The sequence below is a fragment of the Canis lupus genome, chromosome 12 (genome assembly GCF_003254725.2).
Source record: "Canis lupus dingo isolate Sandy chromosome 12, ASM325472v2, whole genome shotgun sequence".
In the NCBI taxonomy this organism is placed as follows: Eukaryota; Metazoa; Chordata; class Mammalia; order Carnivora; family Canidae; genus Canis; species Canis lupus.
This window is the reverse complement of record NC_064254.1, coordinates 35,895,042-35,911,549: the sequence shown is the minus strand read 5'-3', so window position 1 is coordinate 35,911,549 and position 16,508 is coordinate 35,895,042. Positions and strand designations below refer to the sequence as shown.

Here is a 16,508-nt window from a genome sequence, read left to right as displayed (position 1 = left end):
AGTTGGATGTTTAACCAATTGAGCCACCCAGGTACCCTTATTTTTTACTTTTTTATTTGGTTAATAGAAAATTATATTACATACGTGATAGCATCATACTTCTATTGGACAATGTTAGTCTAGAGGATGGAAGACTCACATTTCTGATTAGAAGCAATAAAACCACCAACAGTTCTGACCACATACAATTTTTTAATTTGGTGAATAAAATAATAATAGATACTATTTATGATGCTATAAAAGCCTTACATATATTAACTGATCTAATCTGCATCATAATCCTATTAAGTATTATTTTCCTTATTTTATAAATGAGAACCCTGAGTTACAAGAGACATTAAGTGACTAGCCCAAGGTCACACAGGAAAGAAGTAACAGAGCCAAGATTCTAACCCAGGCAGCCTGGCTCTTGGGTCTGAGCTGTAAACCACCACTCCGTACTGCCTCTAGGTACAAGAACAGCAGCTGTACCTTTGTTCTTTTACTCTACATACCCTTGATTATTGTGAAAGTTCCCCAGGCTAGAGAGCTTCTTTGTGCATGTTATCACTACCACTCATGAAGATTCAAAATCTCAATTATCTCAGGTCTCCTCTCCTCAGCTCTATGCTAGTGATCAGAGAACCTAGGGATTCTTCTTCATCCATGTTTCTTCCAATCTTTACAGTTATCCTATAAGCACTGCAATAGCAGAACTAATTATTTTAAAAAATCATGTTATACAAAAACTTCTGAAGGGATATAAAACCTAGAAAATTTCCCGACTCTTATATCACTTCTTCACACAGTTTCGATACATTTGAAGTTAATTTCAAGATCCGAAAAATCCCTCTTCAAAGGAAAGTTAAACAATAACCACATCTGTCTATAGCAGGATCCCAGGAACGCCAACTCTGAGATGGTGATTAAAGTGCCAAGAGTGTTGTTATGGAGTGCTCCTGTGATCAGCACACAGAGAAGGGAAAAGAAAGGAGACAGGACTAGGGAGGGGGGGGTGGAGCTGCAAGACAGGTTCCAGAGGTGTCCACAAGGGACACTCGGAAGCAGGGGAATGGAGCTGGACCTTCACCCAAGGAGAGGTGCCCCTCAGGCAAGGCAATTCTCTTTAGCAGATGCAATCCCCAAAGGGAGCTGGCTGTGAGGGCAGTCTGCCACAGCACTCCCAGGTACTTGAGGAAATCAGTCCTTCTCCAAAGGGCTCTACCTGGTGGTACAGCACAGCATCCACCACGCTACCTTACAGTGGGATAAAGTGAACAAAACTAAAGTGCAGAATGCTGAGCCCAAAAAACAAGTACCCTTGATTATGAAGAGGTATTTATTTTTCATTACTTTAAGATAAATCATCAGGGTTGACTATTTTCTCAGCCCAGTGACTTGGAGGAAACAATGTGCTTCCTTTCCATCATGGCCTGACACAGTCTACCTCCCATCACTGGCAAATTTACAAAGACTAAGTGTATTTGTTGAGGCAGGGGGTGGGGAGGGGTGGTATTTATTTTTATCTCAGAGACACTAAACGAGGAGAAAGTAAAAAACAGCTGTGAATCTATAATCCAAATAAATCCAGTAGGCTGATTAATCGGAGGGCAAGCATTTCAGCTGAAATTCAAGACCAGCTATCCAGATTTGAAGTTCAGGAAATCCCATTTCATAGAACTTTTTTTTTAATGTAGCTCTTTTGGGTCAAACCTTTGAGGGGTTTTCTCATTAAAGAAAAACTGGAAGAGAAAGTTGACTGCATGCCTGGCTCTCACTACTCTGACACATGACAGTTGTGTGTTCATAGGCCCAAGAAAAAGAGCCAGACACAGAACTGCACCTAAAAGCAGGAGCACAGGGGCACCAAAAAGCAGGAGCACCCACCCCTAATTCTTGCTAGGTTCAGAGAGTGGCTCAAAGGATGTGTACGGAGATCCAATTTAAAGCCCACTCACTAGTCTCATGTGTCCTTATTAAAAGGTCAACTTTAAGCACTTGACATTTTTTTCAATTTGTTTTCTCTCTAAATTTACAAATGCAGCTTGGAATGTCCCAGGCACTTACTAAGCCTTCTGTGAACATCCTAACATTCTAGCAATAATTTACACAATCAAAACATACAACTGGGAGCAGAGTGGTGGGAATGTAGATGAGGAATAGTAATCTTTCTGTGCTGTTGCTAGGTTGAAGATTAAATAGACAGCATTTGCAAATTTTTGAAACCATTTCAGCTCCCTCGGAGCAAGGTTCCACTCAGACACAGGAAAGAGTGAGAGCACCTCTTGAAACACTGCCCGGCATGCCTTTAAATTACGGACTAAAGATCTGCTCTGTTATGCAAGGTCCTTCTCAACATTATTGTAGATAAGTCTGTAAAATTCAGGTCATTTTTGTGTATAACCACAGAAAGTCAATCTTAGAACCCTTTCAGATGCTTTCTCCTTCCCAATATTGCAGAAGCCACTCAAAAGGAACCTTGTTTTAAGGCTTCACACTTGGCATAAGCCTGACAGCTGGCCGTTTGATTTACAAATAGAGTCAAGCTATTTTTAAGTTGTGTAATAAGCATACACAAAAACTAACCTTCCTTTAACTTTTTAAACACACTCTATAATACCATATGCTGCCTCTTCTGACATCTGTGTTCACCAAATAGCTCTGTGGAGAACTGCTGAAGGGAAGGAGTGTATATAATTGGAAATCCAACAGATCCAGAAATATTCTCTATGGAAGAAGAAAGCTTTTCCATTATATGCATATACATATATATATATGCTACATGTGCGTATATAAATATATATGCAAATACATAAACACATATATATATATATATTTATATGCCTCACTTAGTATTTATTGCTTAATTATTCTTGGTAGCTCTCTGATACTCAGCAACATAATCTTAAGTATATCACTTTCTTAGCTGAAAACTTTGACCTCCTTACCAAGTTATTAAATACTCTCTCATTCAGCATTTTCTCAGATCACAGATGGACAAAGTGAGAAAGGGAATTTCCCACTACCTATCTGTGGAGGACAAAACCTTAAAATATGCTTCTGCTTCACAGCTTAATGTCACTTTAAAGCTAAGTAACTCTCCAGTGAATCCAATCTATACAGAAACGACCAGCATTTCGAGTAAAACCAAGCAAAAAAAAATCTCCTTTGGTCCTTTCTGCAGGTCTTTAACTTTTTTTCTCTCCTGCCTCATTCTTATTTACAAACATCTCAATAAACACAAGTTTCATAGTGTTTTGTTCCCTTTAGACCACTGTGAATCACTAGGTCAAACAAAACCCACTAAAAGTAAAATAAATACAATGGTACAGTAGTATAAGCCAAATGTTAGGTTCGACACATGTGTAAAACCAAGAGTCAAACAAGGCTCTGGACTACTAAGTAAATGTACAGGGCATTTGCAATGGCAGGGTTTGCAATTTATAGCCCAAGGGCCAAATAAAGCCCACACCTACTTTCATATAGTTTGTGAACTAAAAATGGTTTTGCATTTTTATATAGCTGGAAAAAGAAAAAGAATAATATTTCATGACACATGAAAATTATATGAACTCCAAATTCAGGGTCCATAAAGTTCCATGAGCACACTCATTTACTCTGCACCATCTCTGTAGCTACTTTGCTGCTAAAAACACAAACAATAAAAACCATAAGGCAGCAAAACCTACCATGTTTACCACCTGGCCTTTTATAGAAAAAGTTTATTGCCCCCTATGGTATGGTGCTTTTTTAGGGAGATTTCCTCCTTTCTCAAGGGATAAGGAATAAGTTTGAAGGCCTGCTTGAGTTAGAATCAAACTGCCATCAATAGAGACCTGGCCTGATGCCACAGCTGGTGCTCACAAGGGTGACATCAATAATAACATATGATACGGGATCCCTGGGTGGCGCAGCGGTTTGGCGCCTGCCTTTGGCCCAGGGCGCGATCCTGGAGACCCGGGATCGAATCCCACATCGGGCTTCCGGTGCATGGAGCCTGCTTCTCCCTCTGCCTATGTCTCTGCCTCTCTCTCTTTCTCTCTCTGTGACTATCATAAATAAATAAATAAATAAATTAAAAAAAAAAAAAAAAGGAAAAATAATAACATATGATACTAGGAAGTGCTAGGTACGACAACACAGCTGACATTCTCCAGTGTTTACTATGTGCCAGACAATATGATAAACGTGCTAAAGCAGTGCAATAAAAAAAAGGATAAAATTAATTTTAATAACATATTTTATATAACCCAATATACTCAAAATATTATCATTGAATGTATAATCAATACTGAAAAATTATCAGTTTAAAAAAATTTCAGTTTTACTGCATTTTTTGGTATTAAGTATTCAAAAATCCAGTGTGTATTTTATACTTGTAGTCCATCTCAATTTGCACAAGTCACAGTTCAAGCACTCAAAACCCATAGGTAAGGGGATCCCTGGGTGGCTCAGCAGTTTAGAGCCTGCCTTTGGCCCAGGGCACGATCCTGGAGTCCCGGGATTGAGTCCCACGTCGTCGGGCTCCCGACATGAAGCCTGCTTCTCCCTCCTCCTGTGTCTCTGCCTCTCTCTTTCTCTCTCTCTCTATGTCTATCATAAATAAATAAATCTTTAAAAAAAAAAAAACACACAGGTAAGTCACGGCTACCATACTGCACAGTATGGCTCCTAAGCACTATCTCATTTAATATTCAAAACAATGCTCTAAGGTAGGCTCTATTATTATTGCCATTATACAAATGAAGAAATGGAGATTAGATGAAATAAAGTGACCAGCCCAAGGCCACTTAAGTAGTAAGAGGTAGTGTTAAGGTTTCGATTCCAATGTGGTTCAAGAACCCCCAGTTTACCCGCCATATCTCCCAAACTATACAAAACAGACCTTCCAAAATATTAGTCCAAACAAAATCTCATGTTCCCTCCCTATCCTTCCTCTGTAGCTTGGTGCACTCGCAAGGTTAATATTTGAACACAACACTCTTCTACCTTTTCTCTCTTATCATGTTGTGATTACCTCAAGCTCCCATGTAGCCCTGTAGAAGTCCATCCCTCTTCAACCCAACAGGCTCATTCGCAGCATTCATACCATACTCCCTATTCCCATGCCCATGGTAGACACAGTTAATCCATCTACTCTCTATTCCAGTGAACCCAGACTTGACCTTGACACCATCAACACAGCACTGCAAGCAGCCTCTACCATAAACCTAAGACAGCACATGAAATGAAACCTACTTTGCATCCCAGTGAGAAGCCAAATATTTACACCACCCAATGCTGTGCCATATACAATTTGATGCCTAATAAATATTTGGAATTCTCAAAATAGCAACGCCCTGTCTCAACTATATTTCTGAAAAGGTTTAACAAGATTTCAGCAAAATTTAAATTTATAATATTAAATCATTGCTGCCAGCTACATTTTCATAAATGTAATCTCCCAACATTGCTCTACCAAAAGGAACCTATCAAGTACTCTTAAGAGAATGTAACTCCCTGTTTATTTCTGAGTACTTTACCACTCTGGCCTTTAAATTAGTTCATGAGGGACCCCTGGGTGGCTCAGTGGTTGAGCATCTGCCTTGGCACAGGGCCTGATCCCAGAGTCCCAGGATCGAGTCCTGCATCGAGTTCCCTGCAGGGAGCCTGCTTCTCCCTCTGCCTGTGTCTCTGCCTCTCTCTGTGTGTCTCTCATGAATAAATAAATAAAATTTTTTCAAAATTAATTAATTAATTCATGAGTCATCTCTTCAAAACTAAACACCCAAGGACCTGCCTACTACTCCCCACCCAACTTCCTTCATCAAATTTTCTTTGGTCAATTTCACCCTCACCCTTGCAAGGTAAGAAAGTCAAGTCATGGAGTTTTCCTAAAAGAAATGAAGACTGGAAGAAACAGAGCAAGACCAGAATCCATTATAATTTCCTTCTCCTCAAGTTTTGTCATTGCACCTTTGGTATGATGATCATCTTAGCCCAGACCAAGAGTTAATAAGTTACAATTCCACTTCTTACTCACACTGACATTCCCATGGCAATAATAAAATAACTACCCAATCCCTACAGGTTCAAGTAAAGCATATTACCACCATAAATACCCCGTTCTCTTCTCTATTCTCCTGTGTTCCTTCTCTTGATACCAATACAAGTATCAGGCCTTGCATTCCAACATCCCACAATCCAGCAGGGACCCATTTGGACATGACCAGGGAGTATCTCCAATTTGTATTTCTCTCTCCAAAGGGCCACTACTTGTAACATATATCCCCACTCCCTATTGAAGAGATGACCAGGTACGTACAATTTAGAGGCAGATAAATAACTACTGCAAAGTTTTCCTAAAACCGTATTTCAATTTTATTCTTCATCTCAAGTTCATACCTCAAAATATTTATTTCGTTATCCGTTCTCTCGCTTTTCTTGCATCAAAACAAAAAGAACAAGTTGGGTTTCTTTTTTAAGGATTAATCCACTTACCTGTGCTCCTAATCCTGATCCCACCACTTCTTATCCATGAATTATCCACCCCTTCCTTTTACATCAACCCTTTTACCCCTCTACTGGGCATTTTAAGAGAACATATACCTCTCTCCTTTCAACTGTCAAAGTTCAGTAAAGAGTAGCCTCCACTCTTATAGTTTCTCACTACCCATTTATTACTTAAAACTTGGCTTTTGCTCCCAACATTCAGCTTAAAACCATTCACTTCTTGTAACTTCCTTCCCTCAGCTTCTGAAACATATCACCATCTTCAGTCTATCCCTGTCTCTGGCTGCACTTTGTCTATCCATTTCATTGACTGATTTTCCTTCTTGCGAGCTTCTGTCATCAGTCTTGCTCCTTAAGCTTTGTCTCTCTTGTCAATCTCATGCATTTCCACCAAGACTTCAAATATTGTCTGCCTCTATGAAAACAATTCCTTAAACTCTCTCCCTGCTACAATTTCAAACTATCTGCTGCACATTTCCACCCGGATGTCTTCCTAAACTTACACCTAAAGCAGGATGTAGCATCTTTTCAGAAAACATACACACAAACCTCTATCTCCCCATAGCTGCCACTCCCAGCTGTCAGCTCTTTCCTCTGGCACACCCTCTCCTCCTCTAGAATGTGAAATAACTGTTCCCACTAAATGCCAAATATATCAGCAGGAGTGGAACATGTATGAATGGACATTTGTATAGTTCTGGATGTAAAAGGTAACAGTACCAAGCACAGGGTCACACACAAGAAGTACTATTTACAAACCACATGAATTTTTTATACAAACAAGAAATAAAAACTCTCCAGCCTTCTGCACTGTAAATATTACAGGTTATCCTTCTGGAGCCTCTGAACCTTTTCTAATCCTTCCTTCCTCTTATTCCACACACACCCCCATTCATCCACATCCATATACAGCAAATAATCAGTAAATAATAAAATAAGGTGGGGGGAGGAGATGTCATTGGGCAAACAACTAGTTTCAACATTATAAAGCCCTCTTAACAACATAAAGGATCAAACAGTAACCCTGCCCAAATTCTTACAGGATCTAATTTCTATTTCCACCACAACCCCTCAGTGAGTCACTGAGGAACAGTGACTCATTTCGTGTAAGAAGAGCAGCACATGTTTAACTTGGAGTTTAAAGAATCAGTATGTTCACTTTCAGCTTCACTCAATCACTGATTCATAATTAAATCCCAAAATATGTTTCTCCATCGCTTAAAATTAACATCCATTCTTAGGGTTGGGGGCTGCTTGAAAGCAAATACAGAAGTCTGGGAGGGGACTTCTCTCAGCTGCTATGAATCATCTGAGACTTGCAAAGGCATGCCTCTCACTCTCAGGCTTTCCAGTACTTGGTACGATCAATTCGTAAGATACTAAAGAGTAGTCGTTCTCATTTTAATGGGGCTACGAATCACTTGTGATTACTGCTCAAAATAAAATTTAGATTCCCAGACCTTACCGATGTCTTGAAGGGGTGACCATGAGTCTGCATTTTGTTTATGATTTTATTTTTAGGTAATCTCTACACCCAATGTGAGGCTCAAACCCATAACCTTGAGATCAAGAATCGAATGCTCCGCCAACTGGCAAGCTAGACGCCCTGAGTCTGTATTTTTAATAAGCACAACTCACACTGCGAGAAATCCAGCAACAGGATTTTGTGTTAGGAAGATCTATGAGGCCCCAAGCCCCACCCCCACCCCATGCAGAACCATTAGTCCAGAAAGAGCAACTCTACCTTGAGCTGAAACCAGAGACTTGCACAAATATGCAGGTAAGCATTTTAAAACTCCTTAGTTAGCCTTATTTTCTTCCATATCAGAAAAATCAACATTTTCAAATATATCCTGGGTCTTACACATACTTCTCCATATGTTAGGAAAGTTTCCTAGAGTATAATGGAAACAGCATCGGACTGCAAATTTGGGGACATGTGAGATTTTCAGCTCTGCTACCAATAAGCAATTTCACCTTGGGCGAGTCATCAAACACCAGGCCTCAGTCTCCTCAGCCATAAATTAGGTGACTGAATTGACTTATCTCTGAGGTCCCATCCAGATCCAAAATTCTATAAAGCTCCAAGTAAACTGGGTAGAGAGCTTGCATTGCACTGTGATTCTTCAGATCCAGATTAGATTTCATTAGATCCAGGACTAAATCACCACAAGCAAACATAACAATCATTTTAGAGGAAGCTAACTGATACAACATTACATCAATATCCCAAAGTAAGGGAAACAAAAAATATGTAATGCTCTTCCAGCCAGTCTAAACCTTCAAATTCAGAACCAATAGAACCAACCTCAAATGCAGGCTTTACTATTTATCTTGTTAACTCTGGAAAAATGTTTTTTTCTCCCTTAGCCTCAGTTTCTTCATCTCTAAAATGAAGATAACAGTGCCTTCCTCACAAGGTTACTGAAGTTAAGCATTGCGCATTAAGTCCCTGGCACTATAAGGAAACTCAATATGTAATATGTTAAATCCCTTCTCAGCGCCCCCTAGTGATGTGCCTTTCATAGAGTTCCCAGTTCAAGATCATGCCAACAGATGATTATTAATTGCCTCTGCCACGATTGTTGCTATTCTTTTCTAAAACAACAGCTGCCATTTTCTTGAATAATTCCTATGTGTTAAGTGCTTTAAACATGTTACCTCACTTAATCCGCAAAATAACCATGTAATTGCATAAGGCAAGAACCACTATGCTCCAGATAATAAAACTGAGGCCCGGTGAGATCATGACTGGCCACAGCCACACAACCACTAATGGAAGGACATTCAGGTAGCCTGGCTTCAGAGCCCAACCACACCATCATTACACTATGGTCCTTTATCCTCCGGCCCCACCTACCTATTTATATATATATCACACACAATAGCAAAGACATGTGAATGAAGAGTCCACACCCTTTAAAAATAATTCTCACGTAACTACAAGTTCAGACTGAGTTCTACCGGCAAAGCTGCCTGTGAAAACCTGCCCTGGGAGATCTGCCTACACACTACACTAATTAATCTACTCTCATAAAAACCATGGACTGATTTTGATCTACAAGCCATGAAACGTATGTTCAGGAGTTTTGTTTCCACCAGAAAGCCATCCAAACTGAATTGGATGATTTTTTTTAGGTTTTTCAGATAATATCTCAAGTTTTATGAAATATTGATTTCCCACCCTTACTGGATCAAAATGGAAAATAAAATACTCCATTGTCAATGTGAGAAAGAAAGACAATAAAGGACAAAGAAGAATTTTTAACTCAAAAAATAGGAAGCAAACACCCCCCCCCCATTAACTCTCCAAGATTTTAGAGCAAAAAGAAAAAGCAATTATTAAAGGCTATGGATACACTCATAGAGTAGGTCTCATGTCAATGGGAAGATGGAAGCAGGCTTGGCACAATAAATAAACAAACAGTGCATCCCAACCAGCAAGCACTCACCACAAGATGCCCTGCAGAGCACCTGAAGTTTCAGCTGACATTTTCTGGTTAGGTTTTCTTCTTAAATCAGATTCATGTGAAACCAGCAACAATAAATTCATTAATGAGGGGGAAAGGTGCGTTCATTATTTTTTTTTAAAGATTTTATTTATTTATTCATGATAGACTCACAGAGAGAGAGAGGCAGAGACACAGGCAGAGGAAGAAGCAGGCTCCACGCAGGGAGCCCAACGTGGGACTCGATCCCGGGTCTCCAAGATCATGCCCTGGGCTGAAGGCGGCGCTGAACCACTGGGCCACCGGGGCTGCCGACGTTCATTATTATTTTAGGCAAATCTCACTCAAGAGAAACACTGAAAGTTCACAAATGAACATTTCAAATTGTAGAAAGAGGAAGGGAATGAAGCAGAAATAATAATTTCAAGGACATCAAACATAGTTCAATCATTCCATTTGCCTTCACAGAGGAGAAGACAGTTCTTGTTTATGACCCATGAAATCAAATATTCTTAAACTTTTTTTTCTTGATTTGGCATGGAACTCCAGGACAATATCACACTAGTGGAAAAAATAAAAAAACAAGAAGGGAAGAAATGAGAGGACAGACTCACTCTCCACCCAACATATAGTCTGAATTGATTTCAAATGCCAAAGGGACTCCCATCGTCTCCCCTCTGGTAGATCCTACCTGCTGAATTTCTACCATGTTTTGTCAATTATGATTTTATACAACAGAAGACTATGAACCTAGCTCTCTTCACTATAAAGAGGATGATGTGCTGGTGATGATGGGTAGTGGCAATGAGGGTAGTGGTGGTGGTGATGATAATGGCAGGGACACTTCAGTGTCTGAATTTCACCACCGAAGACGCATTTATATACTTTAGAGAATGCCACAAAGTTTAGCAAAAACACTTTTTCCTTAAGGGTTACTGTTCTAAAGGGCTACCCTAAAAAAACTCATAATCGATTCCAAATAAATGGAGGATTCATATATTTAAAAATGAAAAACTAATGTAATCAATGCTGCTGACCTCAAGGATGGAAATGTAAATAAAATCTTCCTTCTATCTGTCAAACAAATAAATGAACTCTTCCTTGAGGACAAGCCATACTTTTCTGCCTTTTTATTGTTTTTAATTTATTTATATTTTTCCATTTTTTAAATTTTAATTCCAATGCAGTTAACATACAGTGTTATACTAGTTTCAAGTGTACAATATAGTGATTTGACACTTCCATATATTACTCAATGCTCATCAAGATAAGTGTACTCTTAATTCCCTTTACCAATTTCACCCATCCCTTTTTAAAAGTATATTCTGCAATTTGAATCCCTTAGCTATTACCATTTCTAACATAAATTAAGCTACCAATACATTCTGGTTATGGTGAAACACTGCTCTGCCCTGGGAATTTCTAAAAAGACCCAGAGTGTTAGAAACAGCCACTCAGACATAATACCCCTCTTTACCCAGCTCTGCAAGAAGATGAATCTTTATTAGAACCGACCTTTTCCTGAAGGCCCTCACAAAAAAGTAATGAAATAATCAGACCTAAAATGTATTTGTTTGTGTTTATGTGGCAACGAAGAAAAAAATGGATCCTAGGAGGATCTGTGGATTTAGAAGATCCATTCATTTGGAATGCTCATCTGTCTACATATTGCTGCAACTGGAGAAGTTAGATTAAAAAAAAAAGTCTTGGTCCTTAAGTCCTAACATTACAGGAAGCATCTGCTTTGAGAACAATGACTCACAGCCTCTGATAACAGTAACATTCTCCTTTGAAAGAGAGAGAGCGCTCCCAGAAATGGTATTTTTCAATGAAACTGTATGTCAACAGTCAGAAAACAACCAGTAAAAGAAGTACATTTTCTCCCTCTCTTTATCAAAGATCCATTCTGCTCTCAGGATAGTGTTGCCTGGCCCAGTCTTGAGCACTTTAGCCTTCCCAGAGACATATGACCAACTCTCTTCCCAAAAGAAAAATCTAAGGAAAAGGTTTTAAAATGAGTTATAGCCCCCACCACCACCTGTACCATGTTGGTACTACTTGCAGAAAAAAGACTGATAAAGGAGATTGCAGAAAAGATAATGCAGTAGAAATTCTAAAATAAGAGTATACAAACATCTGTGCAAAGCCCAAATATTTATCAAAATCATCCATGTTATTCTAGACCTCTGCATTGCAGTAAAACTGCCACACTAGTAGAGCCAAAATGGTAATTCTTAGTGACTAAATAATGAATGCGGAACTACATTAAGTATTGTCTGCTCTTAGTATTTCAACATTTTCCTTAGCCATTATCATAAAACCAGGATTAATTCATTTTCAGAAATAATAGGCAATAATGAAAGCAGAAGTCTGCCCTCATATAAAAAGAAATAATGCATCCTGCATCTTCTTCAGTATTACTACTTATAAATGATATTAATGGCTGGTGTTGAATTCCTCATAGATGCTGGATACTAACTTTCACTTTATACCTACTCTGGGAAGTAAGTTTCATTTATCCCCATTCTATAGGTAAGGAAATCCAGGCTCAGAACCGTTAGGTAACCACACAAAATCATACTGTCTTATTGTCAAGAAGACAATCCCAGATCCTAAGCCCTAATCTACATTTCCTCCCCAGGGAAACAAGGCCTCCCACTTTTCTGACATAGCTCCTATGAGCCTGGGTGGCTCAGTGGTTTAGCGCCTGCCTTCGGCCCAGGGCATGATCCTGGGGTCCTGGAATCGAGTCCCACATCGGGTTCCCTGCATGGAGCCTGCTTCTCCCTCTGCCTGTGTCTCTGTCTCTGTCTCTCTCTGTCTCTCATGAATAAATAAAATATTAGAAAGAAAGAAAGAAAGAAAGAAAGAAAGAAAGAAAGAAAGAAAGAAAGAAAGAAAGAAAGAAAGACAACGTGGTTTAGCCCCTGTACATATCACCTCTTCCTGACTTTTATCCCAAACTAGTCAGTCAATCTCCAGTGGAGAAAAAAAAACACAGTTATAGATAAACTTTGATTTTATCTCCTTTCATGATGGTGTTAACTTCTCTGTTGATAGAGGACAAACATTTATAAAATGAACTACTGTGGAATCCCTTCCACCCTTCATTATGTGTCCTTAAATTAAGGTTTTAAGATAACTCTTAACGGTATGGGCATTTATGCCTCAATTTCTGCCCTCTGACTAAACATCTGAACATGCTCTTAGTTAATTGTGTTTATATTAGGTAGTAGGATTATGTGTGATCTTGGTTTATTTCCTTCAGTTACAAGATGTAAGCACCAAGTATGTATTACTCTTTCAACTAGAAAAAAATACAATAAATATTCATTTTAATAGGAAAAAAAAAGCTTAAGTATTTATGCCCAAAATTATTTTTCCCTTAGTATTAAAAAAGAAGACATTCATCGACCCAATTTAATCCTAAACCAGATTAGATTCCAAATTCAAGATGTGGGTTCTTTTACAAATGACTCCTACATTTACATCATTGTTTTCCCATATTTAAAAATTAAGAAATATTCCATAAGACTGAACTTCAACACTGTGCAGCTCTTTTCCTTTCCACGGGCCTATTTAGTAAAATCCTTAGCACTTTATAAATATAAAGAAACATGGTTACATACGCTTTATATGAACTATATATAAATATGGTTTTGCTTCAGACTGTTGACTTTGCCCATTTCTCCCTCTGAGCAGTCACTGGCATCTATTTCCCAGCCTCCTTTGCAGCTAAGCATGGGGCCATAAGAAGAGGAACAGAAGTGATCTGAGCCATTTCTAAGCCTATCCCATAAAAACCTCCCACATAAGAAACTCTATGCTTCCCCTGCAGACTTGGAAGCCACATGTTGATGACCAGGGAGCCACAAAGTGGAAGGAATCTGGGTCTCTGCATCCCCGCTTGGGAGAGCATCCAGGAATAACCATTTTGGACTTTATGTGAGCAAATGTTAAAACTGTACTATGTAAAACACTGCAACTCTGGGGTTTCTCTGTTACCCTACCTAATGTGTGGTTTTGTTAACATACTCCAGAAGGGTAAGACTTCATGCTGTTTCTCTTACCTTTTTCAAAGACTCCTTCTGCTTCCAGGACAGAGACAGAGAGGTTGGCTGCCATCTTGACCAGCTCCGCCTTCACGGTGACCTGGGGGGGGCTGTGTTCCAGAAGCTCCACCCCAATAGTCACATTTCCTCCAGGCCTGACAATCCCTGGGGCTGTCACCAGAAATCTAGGCCTAAAGAGTCCCCGAGATGAGAAAAACACAGTTCCTTATCCTTACATCTCCATTCCTCACGTTTCATAGATAGTGAGATTCTCCATACTGTGCCAACTGCAGTTGTTCCAATTATCCCAATATTGCCCCACTGCTCCATTTAGCAACTGCATTGAAATGCTATTGAAACAAGAATTCCCATAAATCAATCTTAATGCAGTAATTCCTGCACCACTAGTGGAGAGCATGTGTTATTATTTCCATTGTATAAACCACAAACAGCACAGGATGAGCCTCGGTGTAAATGGCTTGCACCGAGGCATGCAGAGGTTACTGGCAAAGTACAAGCCCTTACACTTCTCCTTCACAGACCTCATCCCAGCGTGATTTATTTTTTGACTTGCACACACACACACACACACACACACACACATTTTGCGGGTTTTATTCAAACTTTCCTCCATGGGCATCTGCCCCGGAAAACATCATCTAACAAATACCAGTGATTGAAGTCTATCACCGGAAATTAAACGGCCAGGGGTAAAACGTCCAGGTGTAGCAGAGCAAGAAAGTCAGCAAACACACCACTTTCTCTGCCCAAGCCAAGGGTAAAGGCTCAACCGCAGAAAAAAACCGATAGGAGTGGGCACTTTCCATTAATGTGGGTGTCTCATTAGTTCTCTTCCTAGTTAGTGTGTGCACCCCAACCACTCCCTGCACCTCGGCCACACCTTGCCAGTGCCCGCGTTGAGAGAGAGCTAGTCTGGAGGGAGAAACACACACACCTCACACGCCTTTGAGAAAAGAAGGCACGCTGCATGGGAGAAGAAAAAAAATGTGACGGGAAAGGCAGAGGTAACGTGCACTCAAACTGACCTATCTCTCTAGAAAAGTCGTTACTGCCAGAAAGACGCTAAACAGCTTCCACGGGTGGAGAAAGTAACTGTCCCATGGAGAACCGAGCTGCAGCGACCGACGCTCTGCCCTCCGGGCGGGTGCCCCGCGCCCCCTCCGCGCCCCGCCGCCCGCGCCCGCCCCGCGCCCCGCCGCCCGCGCCCGCCCCGCGCCCCGCGCCCGCCCCGCCCGCGCTCCTACCGCGAGCCCGCGGCCAGCACTGCGGTCCACACGCACACGAGGTGGGCGGCGGTCAGGAGCCCCCGGCCGCGCATCTCGGCCGCGTCTGCCTGGGCCACCCTGGGCTCCCGGGGAAATTCGCGGGCGCGGCGGGGTGTGGCTTCCCACCTCCTCCCCGCTTCTTTTCCCCCGACTCCGGCGTTTAGCAATCCGAGACGGGCGCGCCTGCAAGCGGAGTGAGAAGTCTGAATTGAGACGGGACTTGGTGGCTCCACCCCTCCCGCCCGCATCACAATGGCGCTTCTCGCGGCTCCCGGCGAGCCTCGAAAATCCGGGGCGGTGGGGGGGTGAGAAGTGCGGTCCGCGCGACCTGGCCCCGGCACCCCCGCTCCCCGCGGAGAACACGGGGCGCCCCCTTCCCCAGCCCCCGGCCTCCCCGGGCTGTTTACACTAGCGCCCACCGACGATGCCCGGGGTGAAAACAGGCCCATCCTTGTGAGGAGAAATGCGGAGCGGCTTTGCGAAGTGGAAAAAAATCAATCATTGTCCCCCAGACCATGAGTCATAATTTTAGAGAAATGAAACACACAGACACACACACACACACAGAGAGAGCCCAAACCGAGGTATTTTCTGGGTAGTTGGTTAATGTATATGAAAGGACAGGAGAAACACTATTTTTACTTAAAACACAAATTAAGGTATTTTGTTTGCCTCTCCGGGAGAATGTTATGGTTTGTCAATTTAAAAACAACAACAACAAAGAAAGGAAAGAATTCTGGCACATGCAGAAATTAGGTGTTGCTACTTGGAACTGTGAGAAACAATTATCCAGGGGGATGCTTTTTATATTTTTGACTGTCTCTAAACGGCGTTTGCTAAAGCCGTTAGTTATGATTAGAACCAAAAAGCCCTGAGCGACCTGTATGAACACACTCAGGGTTGGGGTAACTCTCCTGGCCCAGCAGGACAGTAGCCCCGGTGCAACAGTGACTGAGCCCCAGCTCCTCACCATCCTGGCTGGGCAACAACTCCTTCCCCAGTTCTTTAGCACTGGCACCATCTTCAGATGACTCAGGTTTCACCATGACTACACCATAAAAGCAGAGAACTGCCAAAAACTGTTGGAAAACAGGCACATTCAGTCCTTGACAACTTAAAGTTTCTAATTCATGGAGAAAAGTTTTAGATGGTGACTTTTTAGTGCGGGGCAAAATGCAGGAGGAAAAGAGGTCAGCAAAGGGATGTCACATGACAGCTATGTGCTAAATAAAGGAGAAAGTAGCACCTAG

General features: G+C 41.1%; 1 protein-coding gene across 5 annotated transcripts in view; it reads right to left on the bottom strand.

Annotated features, from left to right (window-relative positions):
* Nucleotides 1–15,473, bottom strand: part of CD109 (CD109 molecule) — a 130,326-nt gene extending 114,853 nt beyond the window's left edge. For 3 of the 5 annotated variants that reach the window (XR_007401213.1, XM_049092252.1, XM_049092253.1), the window contains exons 1-2: nucleotides 15,238–15,441; nucleotides 13,991–14,163 (exon numbers count right to left, since the gene is read on the bottom strand). Coding sequence is in view for 3 of the 5 variants with exons in the window: in XM_049092252.1 (XP_048948209.1) it covers nucleotides 13,991–14,163; nucleotides 15,238–15,311 (247 nt within the window). In the remaining 2 variants the exon portion in view is untranslated. Of the gene's footprint in view, nucleotides 1–13,990; nucleotides 14,164–15,237 lie in introns of all 5 variants that reach the window. The other 2 variants (XM_025444527.3, XM_025444528.3) reach the window with 2 other exon arrangements.
* Between the last annotated feature and the right edge of the window lie 1,035 nt (nucleotides 15,474–16,508).